The sequence below is a fragment of the Sus scrofa genome, chromosome 1, assembly GCF_054392235.1.
Source record: "Sus scrofa isolate SSC_HxYL_T2T_F1_AM1 chromosome 1, Sscrofa_HxYL_maternal_Yorkshire_Landrace_v2.0, whole genome shotgun sequence".
NCBI lineage: Eukaryota > Metazoa > Chordata > Mammalia > Artiodactyla > Suidae > Sus > Sus scrofa.
In genome coordinates, this window is record NC_139383.1 from 17,316,362 (window position 1) to 17,334,994 (window position 18,633).

Below are 18,633 nucleotides of genomic sequence, written 5' to 3' on the forward strand. Positions count from 1 at the left end.
AATTTTAGGTGATGTGGTCAGGACTGTGCTGGGAAAAGTCACTTTTGGAACAGAGGCCCTCAAAAGGAGGAGGGGAGGCAGTTAGTTCTGCAGATTTGTCTGGGAAAGAGCCTTCTGTCATGGTCCATGCATGTGGGTGGGAAAAAGAATTTTCCAGCATAGTGAGGTGAAAAGAAAGAGGAGTTTATTAAGAAAAGAGATGCTGCTAGTACAGTGGCACAACTTCTTATAATCAGGGAGAGAGGACCTCCATAACACGGTCATGTCTGTTTTTATAGCCCAGGGAGAGAAGAGAGATCTTACATACACCTGCTGACCTGCTGATTAGTTGGGGAAAGAGGCGTCATACATACGATACACTTGCTGGTTGGTTGGGGGACATATAAGGCCCCTTTTGGGGGTGTGTGTGAGGAGTGGGTCACATACCTTTTCTAATAGGGGTAGGAAGGAGTTAGCCAGGTTGCTCAAGGTGCAGCAATGATAAGGATCTGGTAATTCTTCTCTTGACCAGAGGCTTTGAGTTCATTCTCTTTGAAGAGGGCTTGAAGTTCCACCTATTCCAGGTTGAGGAAAACCCCTGCAAAGGCCTGAGGTGAGAGTCTGACTGATATGTGTGAGGACCAATAAGCAATCCTGCCTGGCTGCAGCAGCCTGTGAATCAATGAAACATGCCCTCACACCATGCACAAAAATAAATTCAAATGGCTTAAAGTCTTAAACGTAAGACAAGACACCATCAAACTCCTAGAAGGGAACACAGGCAAAACATTCTCTGATGTCAGCCATACAAGGGTTTTCTTAGGTCAGTCACCCTAGGCAACAGAAATAAAAACAAAAATAAACCAGTGGGACCTAATCAAACTTACAAGCTTTTGCACAGCAAAGGAAACCATAAAAAAATCAAAACCAACACCAATAAGACAACCTATGGAATGGGAGAAAATGACTGCAAATGATGCAACTGCTAAAGGCTTAATCTCCAAAATATACAAACAACTCATACAACTCAACAGCAAACAAACAAACAAACAAACAAACAATGCAATTGAAAGATGGACGGAAGAGCTAAGTAGACATTACTCCAAAGAAGACATACAGATGTCCAACAGGCACATAAAAAAATGCTCAACATCACCAATTATTAGAGAAATGCCAATCAAATCTACAATGAGGTACCACCTCACACTAGTCAGAATGGCCATCATTAATAAGTCCACAAATAACAAATACTGGAGAGGGTGTGGAGAAAAGGGAACCCTCCTGCACTGTTGGTGGGAATGTAAATTGGTACAACCACTATGGCGAACAGTATGGAGGTACCTCAGAAACCTAAAACTAGAACCTGGTGGAGCCTGCAGAGGATTTATCTTTGACTTTGAACAAAATGGGAAGGCACTGGACGGGTTGGAGCAGAAGAGTAACATAATCTGCCCTGTATTTTCACAGGATCTGCTTGGGCTGCCATCATAAAATACAATAGACTGAGTGGCTTAAACAGGAGAAATTAATTTCCTCCCAGTTCTGGAGGATGGAAAGTCCAAGATCAAATTCTGGCAGGGTTGAATACCTGGTGAGAATGGTCTTCCTGGCATGTGGAGGCCAGCCTTCTCGGTGTCCTCCTGTGATGGAGAGAGGAAGTCCCTTCCTTTTCTCATAAGTGCACTAATCCTGTCTTGGGGTTCCACCCTTGTGACCTCATCTAAACCTAATCACCTCCCAAAGCCCCCACCTCCTAATGCCATCTCACTGGGGGACCTGCTTCAAAGTTTTAAATTGAGGGAGTTCCCGTCATGGGTCAGTGGAAACGAATCTGACTAGTATCCATGGGGACACAGGTCCATTCCCTGGTCTCGCTCAGAGGGTTAAGGATCCAGCGTTGCTGTGACCTGTGGTGTAGGCCGTAGACCAGCTGCGGTGGCTTGGATCTGGTGTTCCTGTGGCTGTGGCTGTGGCTGTGGCTGTGGCCAGCGGTTCCAGCTCTAATTCAACCCCTAGACTGGGAACCTCCATGTGCTGAAGGTGCAGCCCTAAAAAGACAAAAAAAAACAAAAAACAAAAAACAATTGAAACTGCAGGTGGGTACAGAAACATTCAGCCAAAGCAGAGTCACTCATGCTTCTGCGTGAGCTGGACAGCAAGGATGAGGGTAGGGAAGCCGGAGGTGATGGTTAATTTCCAGACTATCTCAATCTAGATATTTTTCTCTCTCAATGGAAGACTTGGATTGTTTCCGTTTAACTACATAACATTATTGGGCAAGGCAAGACCTTGGGTGTAGACGGATACTCTTCTTTTGAAAATGATTGACTTAGAGTGGACTTCCAAAAAGCTCTTTCTGGGCTAAGATGCTGTGATTACGGGATTTGATTTTGCCCTGTTTGAAGAAAAACTAAAATAAATTGGCCAAGAGACTCTGAGTGAGTGTGACAGTGAGTTTTGGTCATGTGGTGGAAGTAACTGGATACAACGACAATTTTTACAAGATAGTTGTTTCTTAAACCACACTTCATCAAGTCCCTTTCATTTGCTACTCCATTTATCTTTGAAATACCCAGGGAACAACAAAAGAGGCATATTCAACGGAAGAAATTTATTTACTTTTTTTTTTCTAGGTACATAGATGACATAATTATAGACAAGTTTTGATACATAGGGAAAACCCTTCTATCCACCTCCTTTTGCTAAATGAATCACAATAATTTTTACAATTTTTAAAACAATACACAGCTTTCTTGGGCTGAAGCAATGGCAAGAACATATTGGTACTGGTATATTACAGCTACTTACAATGTTTAAGAACAGCAATGGAGAAAAATAAGTTATTTAAATATTGATTTCATATACAGAAAGTGCAATGTTGTTAGTTGTTATATAACTTGCTTGACAGTTTCTTATTTTTCTATCAATTTAAAATCGAGATAACTTGGACTCGGACTACTATATATTTTTTTTTTCTGAAAATAATACAGTACACACATGCAGCATTGACTTGGTGAACCGATTTGCTGCAATCTGCTCTGACAGGAACTGATTTCCCATAGACTTAGGAAATTCCAATTTCACCTATACCTGGGTACAGGAAAGAGAAAAGGGCCTCTGACTAAGGCCAAGGCCATGAACATCTGTCTACTTCTTGGTTATCGGGAATGTAAATAGTGGTTGGGGCTGGCTGTATTTCCTTGTAGACAGACAGCTTCCAAGGAAAAATGATACACAACGGATGTGCAGCTACCTGAGCCAAACTGCCTCTGCTTTTGTGCTTTCCAAAGACAACGAAGCTCACCCTTCCTCAACACTATGCACCAAGTGCAAGGGATTAAAAACTGGATATTGCTGAAGCCGACCACCTGTCTTCAAAGGCCATAGGCGGCCCCGAACCACCTCAGTCAAATGTCACACACAAACATTCAGGCTTTTCTAGAATCAAATTAAAAGTTTAAAGCAAAAAAAAAACCAAACACATATACTAAAGATTAAAAAAAAAAAAAATTTTTTTTTAAAAGCACAATAAAGTAAAAACCACCTCAGACCCCGGATTAGGAAACCCTTCCCACTGAAAATGATTCCTGGTCCCTGAATTTCACTTTTCTATGCAAAGGCAATGATTTCCAAAGAAGAATGACAAACACACAGTTTGGTATTCTCAAAAACTCATAGTCGGAAAGTTCCCTTTTCTGGCACCACTTCAGTGAAGATCTTCCGATGAACGTGAACACTTGGAAGTTCACGTATCTGCCCTTCTCCTCTGTTCCCTATAACCCGACTTGTGTGCAGTCTCTTAGCTCAGCTTAAACTAGGAGCAGGCTCTCGAGGGCAGGCGGAGGGACCGCAAACCAGGCTGTTCCTACGGCACCCCGCCTCCCTGCAGCACTTGCAGTTCCTTTCAGTGACCCAGTTCCAGGAGAGCCCCGCCGCCTCCTTCATTACCTTCTCAATGGACTGCTCTCATAGGAATGTCTCACCCCACATGACAAAAATGGGTTGTGTTTAAGGGGTCGAGAGAAATTTGGCAGCTTTAGCATTTTCTTCTACATGTCTACAACTTCTTCACATGGCATCTTACAGGGGACAGTACTGAAGGAACATATATTCTTCTTTAAAATGCACACCAAAGCATGAAAAAATACATCACCTGAGAATGTCCTTTTCCTCAGAAACATGGATCCATATATATAAAGCAAATGGTAAAATGGCTTCGTATTTCATGAAATCACCTTTTTTCCCTTCCCCTGAGGGAAATCATTTGTTTCAAAGAGTGGATGAAATCATAGACCTTTTTAATCGAGGCTTTGTGTTCCCAGCATTTCTATAGTAAATGATCATCCCTAATGCTTAAAATAGGGCTCATGATAAGAACGTAAAGGAAAATCACTTTGTGGGTTTTTTTTTTTTTTTTTTTTTTTTTGGTCTTTTTGTCTTTTTAGGGCCCCACCCATGGCATATGGAGGTTCCCAGGCTAGGGGTCCAATTGGAGGTGCAGCCACCGGCCTACGCCAGAGCCACAGCAACGCAGGATCCGAGTCACGTCTGTGACTTACATCACAGCTCACGGCAACGCCGGATCCTTAACCCACTGAGTGAAGCCAGAGATCGAACCTGCGTCCTCATGGATGCTAGTTGGGTTCGCTAACTGCTAAGCCATGATGGGAACGCCAGGAAAATCACTCTGTGAGCAATTGGTAACCTGAATAATTTAGTTATCTAAATTTCTGTTAGAAAATCATACACTAGACTAAAAAAGGATGCTGAAATCAGCTGAAAAACAACGAGGATGTGCAACTACTTAATATATGGCCAATGTAATTTGGCTCCAAAATAAACCTTTATTTTATTTAAGAGAATGATCTAAGTAAGAAAAGATGGAAAACAGTATTTTAATTATAAAACTGAAAAAAAAATCTTTTAAAACATCTTATAAACTACTTCCCTTTTGAAAAACATCTTTCTTAAATATTTCATCCCATGATGACTTTTTGCAAAGGTGATCTGTTAGCTGAGGACTGGATTTTAGAATGAACACCATCAAGATTCCAAGTCAATACTGCAGCACAATGACCATCACGGTAACAGTACTCAACCGATTAAAACGAAAAGTAGTTACCGTAAGCGCACATGCACACGCACACACAATCACACACACACACATGCTCTCACACACGATATCTTGTGACGTTCAGAGCTTTTTACCAGATTTGTGGTTAGTTTAAAAACTCAAAGTCGACATGAAATTTGGCCTGATAAACACCGCTATAAAATACGCCATGTTCGAGTGAGACAAAAGCCCATTTCTGCCAAAAACATCCCAGGTATGTTAGATGACAGTCTAAGCTGAAGATGTGGAACTATGGTTACAGGCTAGTGAACACTAGTTAGATAACTGCTTAAAAGCTTACATTAAGGCAAATAAAAGCTGATTGCTAGAAAGCAATTATTAAAATGTCTCTTGTTTATCTAAAGGAGAATAGGACTTTTTTCTAGTGCAGCCAGATTTTCTAACTTTTGAACCACTGAGCCTTGGTCGACAGTGTACAATCACACCCGAGTCTGTCACCTGGCCTGGCTGAGTCCCGTCTGGGCCTCGGGTACCCTGCAGGATGGCAGACACCAGGGCGAGGGCATGCTGCCCCTCCCTCTGCCCCCGCCCTCTCCCAGCACACCAGGACAGACTGTGGGCATCGCATTTGCACCAAGTCAGCATCTTGGTTCTCCTGTGTCCTGAAAACAAAAATAAGTGCTTGTCTTTTCCCTGGGGGTCAGAGAACCACCCCAGTCCTGGAGGGGGCTTTTCTGGAGAACAGAGGGTCATCCGTCCCGTGCCAGGATTCCGAGTTCTGTCGGCCACACGCTGGCCTTTCTCTTGGATCTGGTCTGCAAGTCCAGCGAAGGAGGAATTGCATCAGCATCTTAAACACAGTGAAAGGGTGGCTCTGGTCCAGGGAGGTCCGTGTCGGGCCTGGCTACATGGCCTCGGGGCCTGGTGGCAGTTTGAAGAGTCTGGCTGCGGACACCAGCTTGCTTATGTGTCTCTCCTCTGTGATGCCGGCCTCCTGAAGGCAAGTGGGGGAGAGAGAAGGCACCTGGCCCAGTGTGCTGAACCCCGCCTCGGCGAGGGCGCTGGCGTACATGGGCAGACCGATGGAAACCAGCCAATCGGACACGGAAGAAACGCATCCGGGAGAGAGGGGCTTCCTACAGATTTCTGTGAGTCCGCCACTTGGGATCTGGGTAAAACAAAGAAAGCAATTTTATTTTTATTTATTGTTTTATGTGTTTGTCTTTTTGCCTTTTCTAGGGCCGCTCCTGCAGCCTATAGAAGTTCCCAGGCTACGGATCTTATCGGAGCTGTAGCCACCAGCCTACGCCAGAGCCACAGCAACATGGGATCTGAGCTGCAGCTGCGACCTACACCACAGCTCACAGCAATGCCAGATCCTTAACCCACTGAGCAAGGCCAGGGGTCGAACCTGCAACCTCATGGTTCCTAGTCGGATTCGTTAACCGCTGAGCCTCGACGGGAACTCCGAGAAAGCAACTTTATAAAGATTTGATGGGTGCCATGGGAGAGCTCTTTCTTATATGCCTACAAGGAACATTATCGAAATTTTATATTCCTAGACTATCAGACAGTGATGACTCTGTGAGACGCCAAAGACCATGACTAGCATCAAGAATGCTTTGTTGACTTCTCAAAGGTGAGACAAATCTTCGAAGAAGTGTTTGAGGTTCCAGAAGGTACTTGGAATTAGCTCTAACCCTGATTATGTGTTTAACCCTCCAAACTGTAAGCATTTATATTTTTGGCTATTTTGTCTCATGTTCTTCAACCAATGATCCCTACGGTGACTGAAGAAGCGAACCTATGGGGTAGTGTGAAAAATCAGATACTCAATGGGAAAGGTTTTTACGAAATCGATTTTCTCCTGTATTCTGAATCTACATTAAAAAGCAGAAAATCAAACATTTAATCAATGTAGCTATAAAGAACTAGAAATACAGTAATACTATATCCAGCCTCTTGGGATAGGCCATGATGGAAGATACTATAAGAAAGGGAATGTATATATAGGTATGACTGGGTCACGGTGCTGTACCCAGCAGAAATTAGCACAACACTGTAAATCAACTATATTTATTTATTTATTTTGCTTTTTAGGGCCACACTCGCAGCATATGGAGGTTCCCAGGCTAGGGGTCAAATTGGAGCTACAGCTGCTGGCCTACACCACAGCCACAGCCATGCAGGATCTGAGCCCAATCTGCCACCTACACCATAGTTCACGGCAACGCTGGATCCTTAACCCACTGAGCGAGGCCAGGGACTGAACCTGCATCCTCATGGATGCTAGTCGGGTTTGTTAACCACTGAGCCATGATGGGAACTCCCTGAGTCAACTATGCGTTAATAAAAAGAAAAACAAAACCAAAAAATACAAAATAAACATTGGCTAGGGTAGGGAAATGGACGCCTAGACTTGACTTCTGAGAAGGCCAAGTGCCAAAACTTTCAGCACATCCTTGAGATTTGAGGCACTCTTGGTGAAGCAAACATTCTTGGAGAAATATATCCTCAGAAATTAACCACAAAAGTCTACGAAAATTATTAACTAGGATATGCTTCACTCTTACTATTTAAGATAAAAAGTTGGAAAAAAATCTAAACGTTTCAACAACATGGAATTGGCTGAAGTAGGGCACACCTACTAGAATACTTTGAAATAAGTGATAATATACAAGAATTTTTAGTCACAAAGAAATGGAGTCATGATGTGATAACTGAAACAATAAGGTTTCAAAGCTGTATCTGTAATATACATTATATATGTGCAGAAAAATAACTAGATGGACTTTTTCACAGCCCTGGATTATGGGTAATTTTCATTTTTTCCTTTCCAAACCTGTATTTTAAAAACTGTGTAGGCTGGCTATGGATTACTTTCCCCCAGGAATCTCCCTTCAATAGCTATAACGAACCCTGGGCTACTCAGAAGCTGCCAGCATGCTCATCAGTAAGCTTGAGAACTGAATGGACTTTAAAAAGCAGGGGAGGGGATCCCTGAAGGGTGGGCTGCTCACCGCCATGCGGTGCTGCTTCCGAAGCAGCTTCACTCGGATCTGGTCCATGTGGGTGGCGACGTCCCTCTCGGGCTGATCTAAGTCTTCTGCGTATCTCTGGACCAGGGCCTCAGGAATCCCACAGCGGCCGTGCTGTTTGGGAGAACAGAAATGTGATCAAGGTTGTAAGGATTTTTTCTTTCTCTAGGAACAGCAAACAGAAGGTAGGATGAGACATTCGGCTACTAGAAAACAGGACCAAACGTTTTAAATGGAAGTGAAGATACTTTCTTTAGGGTCAGGATGGATATTTCGGAGAGAATGCTTTTACATCTTTAGTTAGGGAGGAGCTTTAGAAAAATGTTTGTTTTTTTTTTTTTCTTTTGGCCATGCCCTTGGCATGTAAAACTTCCTGGGCCAGGGATGTCACCTGAGCCACAGGAGGGACAGTGCCAGATCCTAACTGCTCAGCCACCTAGCAACTCCTAGAAAAATGTTTTGAGACATAGCAAAAGCAGAACACAATCATCCAGGGGGTCCAAGGCCCTCACTTCCCTCTGATCATTTTGTAAAATGCTATTGAGGATAGTCTTTGAAACTGCAGAGGAGAAGGGCAAGCTTGTCTGCTGTCGTGCCTCAACTATGAAGAGTTATATTGCTGCATCACTAGACTAGCATTGACCATAGAGTAGAATTCTCACTACTTCCTTTTCTCTTTTTTGAGGGCCACACCCATAGCATATGCAAGTTCCCAGATTAGCGGTCAATTGGAGCTGAAGCCGCTGCTCACAGCCACAGCCACTTGTCACAGCTTGCATCAACACCGGATGCTTAACCCACTACGCAAGGGCAGGGCTCGAATCCTCATGGATACTAGTCAGGTTTGTTACCCCTGAGCCACAACGGGAACTCCCGAATTCCCACTGCTTTCCATTCAAAGGAGCTCATTCGCTAAATATCAGGAAGGCAGAGGAGAAGTAAGGCACTTGTGGTCATAAGAAGTTTACAACAAAGACTCCTAAGAACGCATTATAATAAAACATCCATTTCTAGGAGTAACATACAGCTGCACCTATTACCATGTATATGTCTTCAGAATCATTTTGGTATTGGCAGATCAACCCTTTATTTCTCAAATGATAAGTGAATTTTCATTGTAGATTCAATGTTTTTGGTACAATGGGGTATTTTATATAATCTTTCCCCCTGTTACCCATACAGATACTTATACAGTATAATTATTACCTCTGAATAGGGCTCTACGGTTTTCGAAGTGGGTTCGCACTTATTTTATGTGCTCCTATTAATACCCCTACGAGGTAGTTATGTGGTTATGAGCAATCTCATTTTACATACAGGGAAATGAAGCGGGGATCTGTTAATGCCAAAAAACAAAGATGTTGAGTAAGACATGGAAACTGGAACTCAGATTTGCCAAGTGCACTAAACCAGGACCCAGTGCTAGGAGTGAGTGATAGGTGCTCCCTGCAAAGGAGAGCTGCCCCCAGTGAAACACAAACAAGCCAAAAAGGAGAAGAAAAAAGGGAAAGGAGAAGAGATTCCCGAGGCTGCGTTTGCATGTAATGTGCGCCCTGTGTTCCTCATCCATGTGAACACCCAGCTCCGGGTGGCAGGAGCCCCTCGCTGTGCCCCCCCACCCCCCGCCCACTGTTTCTGTTCACAGTCTGCCGCCCACGACACCAACTGGCACGAGGGGAGCGGGTGCGGAAGCGCGCCGTTCTCTGGCCCGGTCCCCTAACTCAGCAAGGCCTGTGCAGTGGTGCCTGGGCTTCGGATACCTTATCAGAATACGGCTCCTCGGTGAGATCGATGCCTTCGGATCGCAGTTTATTCTCGGTGAGCATCTCCAGGTCCACCCCGCGGGTGCAGGAGACCTTCCTGGCCAGGCCGGGGCCCAACCGCACGCCGTGCTCCTGGAGGCTGGCGCTCTCAGGCAGCTCCGCCAGCCAGGGTGGGGGCCGGGTGCTCGGCGGGCTGCCGGGCTCCGGCCCGGGTCCCGAGGGAGGCCTGGGCGCGGTGGGCGGGGGGCAGTCGCTGAGGTTGCCGGGGCTGCCCTTTTTCACTGGCAGGCTGGGAGCATCAGGGCCAGGCGGGGCAGGGGGACCAGGGGGGCCAGGATGCAGCCCATTGGCCAGGCGCTCCCGGCTCTTCTTGGCGGGAACGGGCGGAGGCTGGACCGGGGGTTTTGCCTGCGTTCTGGCCTCGGGGCCCCTCTGCTCAGTATCCCCGCCTTCTTTGGTGCCCGGAGGGTGATGTGTTCCTTCGAAATCCAGTCCTTTCCTGTGACCCTCAAGAGGTGTCCTTGTTAAACTGGGTTTAACAGCGGGAGGGGGGGCGTCAGGGTTTTTGGGCAAACACGGAGGGGGGGATGTGCCACGTGAGAAGGCAGCCATCGGGCTGTCCAGTTTCTTAGGAGTCGTTTTTTGAGGTTCAGAAAATCTTTTGCTTTGGGTCAGTAGCAATGTATTGAATGTATTGTCAATAGCAGAAGCTCGTTTGGGGCTTTGAACCTTTGTGATGGAGGGGGCTGTCTTTTCTGGCACTTCGGGTATAATCTGAGGGGAAGGTTCCAGCACCTGGCCAGGCACATCTTTTTCAGTCTCAGCCTCTCCTTGAAGGTCATCCAGAGAGTGGGATCGGGGCCAAGGCTCCCCAGTCTGGGGGCCCTCCAGGGTCTCACAGCTCCGACAGATGGAAACCGGGAGGCTTCTTCGGTTTTTATTCAAATCAGTCACACTGGGGGGATCACAGCACTTGGAGGTGTGAGAGGTGAGACCACCGCCCAGCCTGCTCTCCCCTCCAGGCTTCAGTGCATCCACTGACTTCGTTAAAGGCAAGGTTGGGTAGTTACCCAGCTGATTTCTGTTGAAAGACTTCAAGCTGGTCTCGGTGGATGACTTGGCAGAGAGAAGGCTGGTTTTTCGAGTCTTGCCTAGGAGACAAAGAACAATTTTACAGTCACATCTTTAAAAAGCAAATCAGTTGGACTGATAAAAGGTGGACTTATGTAGGTGAAACCCCCAACCTCCATATCCCATTGTCGAATTATGCGAAGAACATAAAATCACCACCGGGTGATGCAGATTGATGGTGGTCCCATTTTTATTTTAGAAAGAAAAGAAAAATTATTCTTAGTCTTATTAAAGGACTCAGGGAGCTAGATGAAGGCTAACTGAATTACGTGGAAAGAAACTATGCTGTGTCAGGCAATAAATAATTAAAAAAAAAAAAAATCTAGGCCTCATGCCTGTTCCTAACTGCAGTCAGTATGGAAGAAGGCTGATCATCCAGACCTGGTGTAGAAACCATACTGATGGGAGTTATGTTTAGTTAGGGAGTACAGTTTCCTGAGGCCATGGCTGCATGGGAGGTGGACTGAACTCTGGACAGGTTATTTCTTTTTTCCCCTGGCCTGATCACTGCATGCAAAAGTTCCCTAACCAAGGATGGAACCAGTGCCACAGCTTAGTTTTCAGCTTTTGTTATACTTTTGGTTAATACCATGTTTGGTGTGGGCTTTGACTCTGGGGTGAAGGGAATACCCCAAATATGACAAAAACACAGGAGCCGAGTGATTCCAGTACTCTAGGTCTGTAGAAAAAGATAAACATTTTACAACTACTCTAGTTCTCTGGTGGCCTAGTGGTTAAGGACCCAGCATTGTCACTGCTGTGGCATGGGTTCGATCCCTGGCCCCAGGAACTTCTACATGCTGTGGGCTTGGCAAAAAAATAAATAAATCTTAAACCCACATCAAGTTAGGAAGGTGCAAAGAAATGGCTGGCTCTAATTTCTGAAAAGCCACTCTCTTGTAACGAAAGGTTTTCTTCCCAGTCTACTGCTTCAGAAAACATTTCTACTTAAATATTTTAATTTAAAATTTTGACATCTCCCCATTAAGCAATCTCGTCCTTGGAATACACAAGGAGCAAGCAGAAACCAAGTGGGGCACTGATTTCACTGGGAGGGGAAGAAGGGTGTGGGCAGTGCCAGCTCTAAAGAGGGAAGAATAATTTGGGGATAAATGAAAGATTCTCTGATAAAAGCTCTGTGTGGATGCTAAGTGAAGGAAAAGGGACAAAAAGGCCCAGGGCACTGTGACATCACATGTGGTTTGGCCATTGTCGGCAGAGAGAAAACCAGATTCCTTCCGTGATTTCACAGCTTTCTACTAAGCTCACTCTAATTTCAAACTGAGAATATTAAATCAAGTATAAATCCGGACACTGACAGTGATGGGAAAGCACAGTAGCCTCCCCAATCAGACTTTTTACTAATGATTCCATCCTTCTGTTAAGATACCCGTCAACACATAAAGTATTTTTGCATCTGGCAAAGCAAAGTCATGGTCAAATAGCTTTTGTCTGCTCGTATGTACGATAATGTGAGGCCTCAGAGCCAGCCATCTGTGCATTAGCAACTTGACAGGCTAACATCATTAGAGGATCATTTCATTATTACATGGAGGAGGTCTTTACTTCACCCAGTGTCACCACGGAATATACTGACTATGATCGCATTTCTCAGTAATAGAAAAGTCATCACCCACAAAATGGAAGAGGCCAATTCCTCTTCAGAAAGCCGATCGCTTTAAACCTAAAGTCTGAGTTCTCCTGTGGTACAGGGGGTTAGGAATCTGGTGTTTTCACTGCAGTGGCTTGGGTCCTGAACTTCCACATGCCACAGGTGCAGCCAAAAAAACAAAACAAAACAAAACCAACTAACAAAGCCAACAAAAAAAAATCCCCTACAGTTTAAAAGTCAGTTAAAACAGAAAACCCATAAACCCACTTTGGTATACATTTTAAAATTATGGCTTTCCTTCTCTTGAACTCTTAATATAAACTATATGTGTAAACTCCATGTTCGTATTATATTTATATTAGAAGGATTCCCAAATACACTGAGGTGACAGTATGGTTTGCCAGCTTCTTTAATCTAGTTCCTCAGCAGGTGCACCTCAATTCTTTTTAGTATTAAAATGTCTGGGAATTCCTGTCGTGGCACAGTGGTTAACGAATCCGACTAGGAACCATGAGGTTGCAGGTTCGATCCCTGGCCTTGCTCAGTGGGTTAAGGATCCGGCGCTGCCGTGAGCTGTGGTGTAGGTTGCAGACACAGCTCGGCTCCCGCATTGCTGTGGCCCTGTTGTAGGCCAGTGGCTATGGCTCCAATTTGACCCCAAGCCTGGGAACCTCCATATGCCACAGGAGCGGCCCAAGAAATGGCAAAAAGACCAAAAAAAAAAAAAAAATAAAATAAAATAAAATAAAAAATAAATAAATAAATAAAATAAAATGTCTGCCAGTGATATCTGTAAGAATCTTATTGATCCAGAACAGTTTGGAGGAGAATTAATTTACTGAAAATGTTTGGATATGGAAAGGTTATTCTCAGAAAAGAAGAACCTTGAGGACCTACACAAGGACTTGTTAACTGAAACTGCAGAGTCACTGCGATCCAGGTGGGATTTCGCATCCCAGCTTGGCCACGGCTGTCCTAACGCTGGAACCTGGGGAGAAATACGACCTTCCCCAAAGTGCTAAGAGACTTTGAAGGCCAGGCTCACGGGTCAAAATTTGAGTCCTCAAAATGCTCTTTAGAATTGGGGTGAGGTGAGCAAGGCGCCTGGTGGACACACTTGAAGGAGATGGTCACTCGGTCCTGCAAAGGAAGCTGTTACCTGAATATGAGCACCTTTCTGAAGCCTGCACCTCCCTGCTTGCTGGCCTCACTCTGGTTCTGCTTTGGGGCCCATGATGGCTCTCAAACTGTTTTTTAAATCACAACCCGCAGTAAGGAAACATGTTTTACATTCATGAGCCGGTACACACAGACACATGTAACACAAGCAGAAGAGATTACACACACACACCTGAAACAAGGGTCTCAAGTTAGCAATGCTGACAGTCATCTTACCTATGGAATAGCACTCAGATTACTTTCTATCCTATTTTATCTTACAAAACTGCTCTTCATGACCTCCCCTCCCTCTCTCTCTCTCTCTCTCTCTATATATATATACTATATATATATATATATTTTTTTTGGTCTTTTTGCCATTTCTTGGGCTGCTCCTGCAGCATATGGAGGTTCCCAGGCTTGGGGTCAAATCGGAGCTGTAGCTGCCGGCCTACGCCAGAGCCACAGCAACACGGGATCCGAGCCTCGTCTGCAACCTACACCGCAGCTCACGGCAACGCCGGATCCTTAACCCACTGAGCAAGGCCAGGGATTGAACCTGCAACTTCATGGTTCCTAGTTGGATTCATTAACCGCTACGCCACGACAGGAACTCCATGACCCTCTATATTGATTTCTCAAGTCACTGATAAATTGAAAAGCTTGGCTTTCGTACATGCTCGATCAGTATTTTAACGCACTGGCTTCTTGATGAGATTCCAGTGTCAGCTAAGACTGGTAACTGTGAACAGCTTTTATGAGGGCCTTCCAGGGTTCCACGGAGATGGAGGGGACCCTTTACCTCGGTTTCTAATCTGGCTATCATAGGAGTGATCCGCACGATCACAACAGGAAGCCACAGAGCCCGCCGTGGGAACACGGAGTGCATCTGACGCCAATCCGCTGAAGACCCCTTTTCTGTTTGGGCCGAGGAAGCTATCTGGAATTTCCTGCAGACTCTCAGGACAGGGAAGCAGCCCACAAGACCCGCGGCCCTCAAACGGCCCCCTCGCTCCCTCACTGCTCCGTTGGTCCGCCCGCGCAGCCAAGGCATTTAAGCGACCGCAGCTCGTGTGGCCCTGATGGATGGTCTACCTGGTAAATCGTTTTCCTCACGGACCTAATAGTTCCCAACACTCAAATGGTAGTTTTTACTGCAAAAAGAAAAGGACATAGGAGACACACAATTTAGGTTTTATGGCCGCAGGTATTTCAGACAGAATTTATACACCCCGCACAGCAGTCGGCAGAGGCGTAACCAGAAACGAGCACAGGGAAGAGGTCAGAAGGGGAACGGCAGGCACTGAGTTCCTAATGGTAATGGGATCGTCTATTTTCAGAACACTGTTTCCCTTTTGGCTTTTTAAGGGCCACACCCTTGGCATATGGAGGTTCCCAGGCTAGGGGTCAAATGTGAGCTGTAGCTACCGTCCTGCACCACAGCCACAGCCATGCTGGATCCAAGCCACATCTATGAGCAACACAGCAGCTCACGGCAATGCCGGATCCTTAACCCACTGAGTGAGGCCAGGGTTTGAACCTGCGTCCTCATGGATACCAGTCAGTTTTGTTACCCACTGAGCCACAACGGGAACGCCCCGAACACTGAGCTTTTGAAATCAATACTTTTCAAAGTGGGAGGATCCTTTCAAATGAAGCTTCATTGCTAAACCAGATGGAAGGTGAAGTGTGGAGGTTGTGCAAGGCCCAGGCCCACCCTGACCCTCCATGGCCACAATCACCCCACACAAGGCCCCCCAGGCCCCTGAGGCTTGCAGGACCCCCACAGACCACAGTCAAACACCAGGGCTTCAGGCAGCATGAGCTCTCGAACCAGAAGTTACGAACTGCCTAAGAGGCACTGGTCCTTTAAAGACACCTTGTGCTTCTTTCTCCATTCAATGAGAATACTTTCCTAGTAAAACTAGAACAAAATTGTGCAGCTTGGTTTAACATCTGAATAAACAAATGTATTGGGGAGGGTACCATGTCCTTAACTGTTACGTGGACAAGGCAGAAAAGATGGGGGGAAAAAAGATCAAATCTATTTAAAAAATATCTAGCTTTTATTTTATTTATTTTTTTGTCTTTTGTCTTTTTAGGGCTGCACCTGAGACATATGGAGGTTCCCAGGCTAGAGGTCTAATTGAAGCTGTAGCTGGCTGCCTATGCCACAGCCACAGCAATGCCAGATCCGAGCTGTGTCTGTGACCTACAACACAGCTCAGGGCAATGCTGGATCCTTAACCCAATGAGCGAGGCCGGGGATCGAACCTGCAACCTCATGCTTACTAATCGGATTTGTTTCTGCTGTGCCATGACGGGAACTCCAAAAATATCTTGCTTTTAAAGTGATTTTGGTTGGTTTGAATTGTAGGCCTCTGGCTATTTCATATCTTCACTGTATACTTTTATGCTACTTTTCAAAGCAGAATGTATGGTTGATCCTTTTGTTCCAAAATCTATTTAGTGAATGTCTTCGATGGGCATGTAACTATGGAGGCTATATTATAAGGAAACCACTGATGCAAACTGAGTCCATCATTTGCAGTGGGTTTGGGACTCAATACACCAACTAAAAATACATATTCTCCAATAATTTTCAAAAACTAGACCATGAGGAGGGCTGGCCCAACGGTGTGATGCTTGGGGACCGTTACTCTGAGGCCCCAGTCATGCTCTCTGAATGAGAAGTACCATATTAGTTGTGAGTAATTCTGTCTAGCTGGTCTGAAGTTTTGGTATGTTTTCTTTTGTTAAAAAATGTAAGCCTTTAAGATTTAACCATATACACATTATTCAGAGAGCTGGCTTTCATAAAGATGAAGTAATGTTTGAATCAAGTCACACTTTTCACATTATTTTCATAAAATTAAAAAAATTTCTTTTTAATTTGGCTGCCTTGTGGCATAGGGAGTTCCCGGGCCAGGGATCGAAACTGACCTGGAGTTTTGACCCACACCACAGCTGCAGCACCAACAGATCCTTAAACCACTGTGCTGGACTGGGGATCGAACCCAAGTCCCTGCTGCTACAGAGACATGGCTGATCCTGCTGCACCACTGTGGGAATTCCTAAAATGAATTTAGATATTTTCATACTGTAACGATGATACACGCTGCCAGGATCTATCTGTCTGTGGAAGGAGTCATTCTGCCACCAGTGTCCCCGAGCTGACAAGCACACCTGTCTTCCCAGGCAGTGTCCTGTGCTGAGGGCCACGCCTGCTCAGGCTTACTGTCTATTTAGGAAAAAAAATGAAGGTCAGGGATGATGATGATACTGAAGGAACCAAACCTCATGCCCTGCCTTTGCCTCCTGTTCTCCGTGGGATGCACAAAATCCTCGCATTGAAATGACAGTCCCAGGCACTGGGATAATCTTGCTCCTCAGAATAAATAAGCCGACAAATAGGCAAAGAGACCTTTTATGGTATGTGGTGCCTTTTTCCTTGTTCCCAAAATAGGTCCACCTATTTTAATCCAATCCATGGGTCTTGAAGGTACTTATGAGAACATATACAGACTAAATCCCTTCTGGCTTCAAGTTCAACTAAGCCCAGTTACTCCTGGCTGATGCATGAGGACATTAAGTAGTTAGAGGATGGACTTGAAAACGCTTATGGTATTGGGAAGTCAGGTCTAATATACCGCCTGCCATTGACTGAGAGCCTGTTATGAGCCAGAGTGGTGCCAGGAGCAAACAAACAGAGGCTTCAGTTATTATTTAATCTCTTTAGCGCCCACATCTATAAAATACACAGTGCAGGATTTGAGATAATTAGCAGGGGCATATGTAAGCACCTGCCCTATTCACAGTCAGTGTCTACAAAATGCTGGGTATTTTTTAATATATTATTACTTTGTTTAAGTGTTAGAACAATCTATAAAAGAGAAACTCATAGTACAATTTCAGAGGTAAGGGGAGGTTGGAGATGTAAAGTAACTTGACCGAAGTCTTAAGCTATGCCCTGTCTGGTTCAATTCTCAGATCTTCCTACTCTAATCCCCCATGGCTCTTCTCAAGATCTAGATGATGGCAGGTGTGTGTGTGTGTGTGTGTGTGGGTGTGTGTCTCAGCCTTTAAGAGTTACAGGACAACGGAAAGTTTAGGGTCCCTTTCTCTGATACACAAATTTAAACTCTTTCGGTTTAGGTCCTACGTGGGAGGGGGAAATAACTGATGAAAAGACTCCTCCGCTCATTTCTCAGTATCATTGGCGGCCCAGGTTCCTGAGAGATGTTCCTCCCCCCTAAGGATCTTAATTAAGCATCAATCACCCCAGGAAAAAACCCCTCCTCCCAGTGCCAGTTTTCCCAAAAGCAATGCTCAGGCTGAGGAAGAAAGACTGTCGTTAGCTGAAGCTCAGCTGTCAAGGAATGGCCCAGAAGGCCTGTGTATGAAGATGCATTCATGATTTATCTGTGCCGACAGTACCGTTTTCCAGGTTCTCGCTGCTTTCATAGCATCCGGAGTCTCGAGGGGAGCATCCGCTCAAGCCCTGGCTGTCAACAAGCAGCTTCTCCTGGGATCCCGACTGGTCGCTGTTACCTGGAGAAGATGGACACACAGGTGGATCGTAAGGGGAATGAAAAGCAGGTTCCTAAGAATCCGTTTTATTCTGAGCTGTCACCATGCGCTTTGAAGCTTTGGACTTGGGAAGAGAACATATGATTTTAAAGTAAATGAGATAGAAATGAACGCTCGAAATCAGAACATTCTTTTCAAAACAAGTATCACAGGAAGATAAGTTTATTTCAAGTTATTTGGTCCCAGCTTTCCAAGTTTGGGAGCGAATATAAAAGTCAGTGTCAAATGAACCATCACTTTTATTAGCCTAATTTAGGAACTTTCTTAACCCTCACCTCAGGGACATAT

The 18,633-nt window shown here is 45.1% G+C and overlaps 1 protein-coding gene across 5 annotated transcripts in view; it reads right to left on the reverse strand.

Moving 5' to 3' along the window:
- Positions 1 to 2,575: 2,575 nt before the first annotated feature.
- SASH1 (SAM and SH3 domain containing 1) overlaps positions 2,576 to 18,633 on the reverse strand; it is a 205,029-nt gene continuing 188,971 nt past the window's right edge. For all 5 annotated transcript variants that reach the window (XM_021072069.2, XM_021072066.2, XM_085024107.1 and 2 more), the window contains 4 exons: positions 18,193 to 18,306; positions 9,852 to 11,005; positions 8,074 to 8,205; positions 2,576 to 6,221 (listed from right to left, as the gene is read on the reverse strand). In XM_021072069.2, coding sequence (XP_020927728.2) covers positions 5,958 to 6,221; positions 8,074 to 8,205; positions 9,852 to 11,005; positions 18,193 to 18,306 — 1,664 coding nt within the window. In that variant the 3' untranslated portion in view covers positions 2,576 to 5,957. The remainder of the gene's footprint in view (positions 6,222 to 8,073; positions 8,206 to 9,851; positions 11,006 to 18,192; positions 18,307 to 18,633) is intronic.